At 33.0% G+C, this 7,377-nt stretch overlaps 2 protein-coding genes across 2 annotated transcripts; one reads left to right on the top strand and one right to left on the bottom strand.

Annotated features, from left to right (window-relative positions):
• Positions 1-18: 18 nt before the first annotated feature.
• Positions 19-2,571, bottom strand: LOC126665858 (uncharacterized). Its single transcript, XM_050358786.2, has 7 exons — positions 2,205-2,571; positions 2,057-2,123; positions 1,923-1,969; positions 1,674-1,761; positions 763-896; positions 564-662; positions 19-429 (listed from the first exon to the last, which is right to left on the bottom strand). The coding sequence occupies exons 1-7, from the start codon at positions 2,478-2,480 to the stop codon at positions 355-357; spliced, it is 786 nt and encodes a 261-aa protein (XP_050214743.1). The 5' UTR covers positions 2,481-2,571; the 3' UTR covers positions 19-354.
• Positions 2,572-4,169: 1,598 nt separating this feature from the next.
• LOC126665203 (stigma-specific STIG1-like protein 1) lies at positions 4,170-4,867 on the top strand. The gene has a single exon (XM_050357925.2). The coding sequence runs from the start codon at positions 4,211-4,213 to the stop codon at positions 4,628-4,630; it is 420 nt and encodes a 139-aa protein (XP_050213882.1). The 5' UTR covers positions 4,170-4,210; the 3' UTR covers positions 4,631-4,867.
• Positions 4,868-7,377: the final 2,510 nt, after the last annotated feature.

The raw sequence follows: 7,377 nt of genomic DNA on the forward strand, positions 1-7,377 counted from the left end.
ATATATGCTCAATCTTCATAGTCAATAACCAAGCAACAAATGCCTTTCAGAATCAAAATGATACACCTTGAGTTTGGAACCAAATGTTGAGTTTCAGTATCAAATAAAATAAACTTTCGAATTGGAAGTATATGTATAGCCCTATATTCATTAGTCTGCACAAAATGATTTCTCTCTAGACATCCCAACGTTCCACACATGAAATACAGCTACGCTTTATAACAGAAAGATACGGAGCTTAATTTATAGTGGAGTCGGCATGAGGAGATTTCTGACTATCAGCATATAGCCAAGTATGAACGAAAGATGCCCGGGACTTCCAAGCATAAGACGGAGAAAAAGAAGCAAGCATCTTCAATTTTTTTTGGGATATTCTCTAGGCCCGAATATAGTAGATCCAATTCTCACATTTGTGCTCCCCATTTCTATCTGCAAAATCGCCTTACAATTAGCGGCATTGTCTTTTTTGAGGCTATGCGTTAGTATGTGCAGTTTCCACCGCATTGATATTTTGAATTGCATAAAAAATTAGTACAGGAATGCTAGATGCCAAAATTCCTTACAGCTTGCTCAAAGTCATTTGACATGCCCATTGAGAGTTCACATTGCTCTTCTGGTATACCAAGGGCCTTGCAAACCTCGGTTCTGCAGTTTGCTAATGTCTGCCAACATTATGTAACATACAGTTTACTTTCTGAAGCTAGAGCTCAAAGAGTGCTAAGCAAATGAGAAAAACAGAATTATGCATAGTTTCGAATTTACCTTGAAGTTCTCTGGGGTTGATGAATAGTCAAGCATCCCTATTGTCATTAGGCCACAAAACTCGAGGTTTGGGCAACTCTTATTAACATGTTCTGCAAGTTCCACACACGCTGAAGGCTCAACGCCGTATTTTGCTGCAATAATACAATAAAGATCAAGCTACATCAATTCAGTGACCAGCACAGAAAAAAATCCACATAGAAAGAAGTCGAATTTTGACAAATGAGGAAACAAGAAACGATGGATCCCTACCATGATCAGCATAAACAAGATACAAAAATCCTTTGATCACCAAGACAAGGCAGCACAATTAAGCAATGAACAAACTACACGAGACACATAACTCTCTCATGTTTCACGAGAAGAACAAATAATTAATCTTTGGAGGGACTGAACTCAGCAAATGAGCAGATTAAGGTATAATAAGTCAAATTAACAGGCACCGCTTATAACACACTAACCTACTTTTAACAGACTATTACTGAATCACCTCTTCGAACCATTTATTTATTGGTGGATTAATGATTTCAACGAAGTATTGATGCTAATGTAAACCTAATAAACTAGATAGCACGGACAGGGACACGGAAAAACAGAGCACTAGGACACAGACACAGCAAAACAGTTTTATTTTAAGGTTCTTATGTTAAAAATGTAATTTCGTGTCCGGAACACCAAGTTCCCGACACATTTCAAAACGAGAAACGTTAATTGAATGAAGTACTCGTGCTACCTAGCTAATAAATGTCAGCCATAAAAAAGTTTTCAGCCAAAAGGCATCCCTCAGCTTCCTTCGCAATGTAAGCTTCTGTATGGAAATTACACATCGGAACTGGTTTCCCTCGTAAAGATTGAAAATAAAAGACATAAATAATGGAAATTTTACAACTAAAAAAGTTTTAAATACTGACATTCTTCACCACTGGTATTCACTTGGATCAGGACCTTCAAAGGTTTCCTTCCCAAATTTCCAACTGCACGATCAAGATGATTGGCAATCTGCAATGTTAAACGAATAACGTAAACAATTGTTTCAGAAAATGTGTACGATAGGTCTTAAATTGAAGAGCTCAGTTTAAACAATGCTATCATAATTGATAAAAAAACACCCCAATTGTTAATAAATGAGCATTTGTTGTGTGTTTGGAAAAAGTTAGTACCTTTTCATCATCAACACTCTCTACCATAGCAAGGTTTGGAACACCAGCTGCACAACCAACACACAAATTCTCCATTTCTATTAAAGTCACCCTAAAGAATGCTAAATAAACAAAAAGAAAAAAATGAAGCATACCAAGTAAAGGTTTGGCTTTGTTACTTTGTAAATTCCCAATAAAATGCCAATCTATGTTTTCTGGAAGCTGCAATTACCAATCAAAAACTTTATCAACATACATTCTACCAATCCAAAAGCAGATTATAAAAGAATATAAATTTAGAACCTGAGGAGCTTTTTCAATGAGCTCTTGAACATAGTTTTCGCCAAAACACCGATGACCGGCGTCGTAGACTTGGCGCAGGATAGACACGGGTTTAGTCTTGCTAACTGCCACCACTCTGATTTGCTGGGACCCGCGACCAGACCGCTCCGCTGCTTGCTGGACTCTCTGAAGAACTGATCGGAGCGCCATCGCTGCCACTTCATTCATCGCTGCTGCCATGTCAGCTTGTTCGTCGTGGTGGTGTTGTGTTGCTTTATCTTCTTCCGAATTGCTCATCTCCGTTTGTTTGTTCCTCTGCTTCACTGCTTTGATTCACATCTTACAAAACGCTGCGTGTTAAAGAGCCAATTATTTTGGCAAATTTACAATGTCTGAACTTTTTCTAATTTACCGTTTTAGTTCATGAACTTCTACAAATTTACTCTTTCAGTACCTAAACGTTTGTTACTTTCAAATTAATTTTTAACCTTTTTAACAAAAATTAGCCGTTTAACAGTTACCAGTACGATAAAATATCTACAAAAAATGTACATTTACTTAATAGTGTATGCAAATAAAACACTTATTGCATGTAATTAAAACGATAAACAAACGTACATTTTTTTTAATAGTGTATGCAAATAAAACACTTATTGCATGTAGTTAAAACGATAAACAAATATAAAATTTATTTTTAGTTTTAATAATAGCTGAATAATTGAAAAAGGCTAAAAACACTTGTTTTTGATATAATTTTTAAAAATAAAATAATAATATATAGAACACAGTAATACTAAAAGAATAAATTTGTAAAATTCAGATATAATTGGTAGAATTTTGCATTGTTTTATCAAGATTTTGACCTTTGGATTGGACCTACTAATACTAAGTCAATTTTTTTACCTTAATTTGGCAGAAAAGATGAAAAGAGCAAAAGTTGCAAAATTTGAACAAATCTTTCCAGTTTATTTTTTTTTTTGGGTCATTTAACTCCTTGTTCCATCAATTCAAAGATGTGTAATTCACTTTATTTATAATATTTTAAGAAAATTCAACTAAATCACTAATATTACGCAATTTGGAATTGTAAATTTTTAACAGAATACCACCACAATAAAGAACTATTATTGCCATTTATGCAACAATAGCGTCACTGTAAACATAGTGTCATTGCTGCGATTTATACAGCAATAACAAATGCAAGTTCACTGTAAATAGAACAAATGATACAATAATGATGCAACAAAGGGCAGTTTTGTGCACATGGGATGCATCATTTCTTCACTTACTATTATGAAAATTACTACTAATTTCGGAAGCATGCATCTAAATATTTTCATCAATCAAATCCTCTGATATGAAGCTAGCTAATGCATAATATATGTTTTAACCTTGATGCATTGCATATCTAATTAATTAAGATGCTTAAAGTAACTAATTTGTTGGCTGCCAAAAACATCATTTTTATGTAAATGCATATATGAAGTACGAATTAATTAGGAGTCCTTAGTGCTAATGGCCAAACTTGGGCTAAATATTAAGTTGACTGTTGATTATAAAATATAGTCCATAATTTGGCAACTATGAAAAGAATTTGCAAAAGGTGAAGTCAGAAAACATAGGAAAGAAAAATAAACAAAAAATGGTAGGTAGTGCTGACTGCTGTGCTCAGTGCTCCCATAACTAATTATCCAAAATGCAAACAAGATGGCTAAATGTTACATATTTTCCTTACATGCATGCATGTTCAAAATGCCCCCAACGTCCTCCAAGTTTACTCGTCCGCTCTTTTTTGGTTAAGAATCACCTTTGTAGCTATTTCAATTTCAAGAGACGTGTCATACTTATTAATTTCAAGCCTAATTACCCACATTTTATTACTACATTTGTAACCAACTATAGAAAAAGACATGCATTATTACATGTAATTTGGTCTCTATAAATACTTCACCTCTCCTTCCCCATTAATATCTACAACCATTCCAATAATCAATTTCTCATCACATTCTCACAAAACATATACACACATGGCCATGAACACATCAAACATTTTCTTTACCTTGCTAATGTTTATAACTATAGCCACCATTCTATCAGCACCAACAACAACCGATGATGATAACTTAGCCATCGGCGAATCAAATATATTCAGACACAGCCGCTTCCTAGCCTATAATCCCCGGCCAGCCGCCATGACATGCAACAAGTACCCGACGGTCTGTCGTGCTAAGGGAAGCGCCGGACCCCATTGTTGCAAGAAACAATGTGTGAATGTATTAAGTGATGAATTAAACTGCGGGAGATGTGGGAACAAGTGCAAATATTCACAAATTTGCTGTCGAGGGAAGTGCGTGAACCCATCAAACGACAAGTACAACTGTGGTAAGTGTAATAATTCGTGCGCCAAGGGAAGCTCTTGTGTTTATGGCTTGTGCAGTTATGCTTAATTTGGATCCAAGTAGTCGTCAAATGATATACAATAAGAAGATTATTCATATAATTGGATTTTATGTCATCGTTATGTATTAAATTAATTTAAGTTATTCAAATTCATGCTTTTGGGAGGATTTGTTCCCTTATAGATATTTTATACGTTGATATTGCTTAGGTTTCAGCTTAAAAAATAAATCATTATGTAATCATCATATTCATATCTAATAAACTAATATTTTATTTTATGATTATATTTTAGTCTCTTTTTTAATATTTTGCAAATATTCTTTCATTAGGTATCATTCTACTAAATTTATGGGTTCATTTTCTTCCACAATATTAAGGAGGCCAATCCGAACTTCAAAATAGGATGATTTAATTTAAAAAAATGTATGCAATTGAGCATGTTTATTAAACTGCTATATACATTTTTAATATATTTTTTATATTCAATTTGGTTTAAAAAATTAAAAAAATTAATTCGAACTGATAAAATTATATGAGCAAAATGATATGTTAAACGTATTGATTTAAACAATTCGATTTAAAATATTATTTTTATTTTGATAAATTAGTTTGATTTAATTATAAAAAAGTATTACAATTATAACTTAATTAAATATGGCTTGAACCAAATACACATCCATCCATAGAAAGAGTAATTTAATAGGAGTATAATGGCTAAACACAAATCTAATCCTAAAAACTCTAATAAATTATTTAAACTTCTACTCCCTCCGGTCCATAATATTTGTCGCATTTGAAATTTTTTTTTGGTCCATAATATTTGTCATGTTTTTTTTGATAAATGGTAATTATATTAGCACTATCACAAGATGCGATAGGCAAAATAAAAAAGCGCTAGTATCTCGAAAAGAAATCTAGACATCGAAATACATCATTACCACCATAAACAAAAAAAGGGTTGTGATATTTATAGTGAATCACACCCTTATTGATACAATGGAAAATCAAATCCTTGTAAAACGTTGCTTCATTGCGGAAAATTCTTTTGTTTCTGGCATTCCAAATCTCCCATAAACTAAAGAACCAAATAGTTGCCCAAAGCTTTTTATATTTCGGGTTCGCCAAATCCATCCATTGAAAATATTTGTCATGTTATAATATCAAAAGAGTATTAATTGCTATTTTTTCATGTTTGCCCCTCATTAATTTATTGAAAAAATACAATAAACAAATAAAAATATTAGTCATAAATGTAAATAAATTTCAATATAAGGTTAATTTAGTAAAAGTGTTTACAAATTAAGACATATTAATTATTTTTTTAGTTCTTGTGCTAAAGCCAAACGCGACAAATATTATGGACAGGAGGGAGTATAAGAAATCAATGCAAATTAATTGCTTTAACGGGTCATTAATTTGCTTCATTTGTTTGCGGGTCATTTAATTTAATGGACTTTTCATTTGTTTTAACAACTATAGCCTGTAATTATATGTTTGACTTAAATTCTATCAATGTTATAACAGATTTTTCTACTTAAGTAATTAAAAACTACATATAGTTATTGTTAATATTATATCTAACAATAAAATTATAGTTAAATATATAAAATAATTAATTTTAGTAAAAGTTTAATTGAAAGAGTTAGAAGTTTAATTTTAATATGGTTTAATTTTACCCTATTAGCCTTCATATGTTTAATTTTAATAAAAAAAATATAATTAATTAAAAGAGTTAGAAGTTTAAATAGGATTACGATTTTAATTAGAAAGGTATAGTATGAAGTGTAGTTAAATGGGAGTCTGCTACTAAAGTAATAAGATTGACAATTCTCCTAAACTTTTGCTCAACGATATAATATGAAATTTAGTTAAACAGGATTGTACTACTAATGGCTGAAAACTATACTATTAAATTAAAAACAAATCTAATTCTAATTAAAAAATTATTATTCTTAATTAATATAAAGAGACTAATCCTAATTGAAATAGTTAATGTCATAGTTATTGAGTTAAGCTAAATAACTACTACCATTACTACTACTAGATCTATATTATAAATTAGATAGAAAAATAATTGCTATTTAATAATCCGTGCTTTGTTCCATTCCATCTATATTTTTCGTCATTGTTGATCTTTTTTTTTTTGATGAGAAAATGATTTCATTAAATCAAATCAGAGGCAGTTATAGATGTGAGAAATTCAGGGAAGTTGTTAAACCACTCCTGATGACCTGACAAGTACCGAGCCTTTTGCGCTAGAATATGCGCGGCCTGATTCGCAGATCGCCTCACGAAAACAAAAGAAACGTTATGAAACTGCCTCGCAAGATGTAAACAATCATCGACCAGCAAGTCTGGTTCAGCTAAGTCACGATTTCGAAGCTCCAGAATAACCTCCATGGCGTCAGACTCAATAACAAGATGGTCCGACCCCTTCAGCCAGCTCAAAGCCTCTCTGATTCCAATAATCTCAGCGTGGCGAGGAGAGAACGAGCCAAGTAAATTGATATGTCTGGCTTGAATGATCTTACCTGAGCAGTCGCGGACCACAATTCCCACCCCAATCGCCCTCGCTCCGGTAAGGACCACCAGACTGCACCATCTCCGGAACTCACTTCCGCCATGCGAATCTCTCCAGATTTGGAGTTTGCAGATAACCACGAGGCCTGTTGGAACCCAGCAGCTGCAACAATGTTTCTGGCAGATCCTCTGACTTGCTTCCACACAACGCTGTTTCTGTTCAGCCAGATATTCCAACACAGGAAAGCTGCGAGAGTCTTCTCCTCCTGACTAA

Source organism: Mercurialis annua, linkage group LG1-X, assembly GCF_937616625.2.
Source record: "Mercurialis annua linkage group LG1-X, ddMerAnnu1.2, whole genome shotgun sequence".
NCBI lineage: Eukaryota > Viridiplantae > Streptophyta > Magnoliopsida > Malpighiales > Euphorbiaceae > Mercurialis > Mercurialis annua.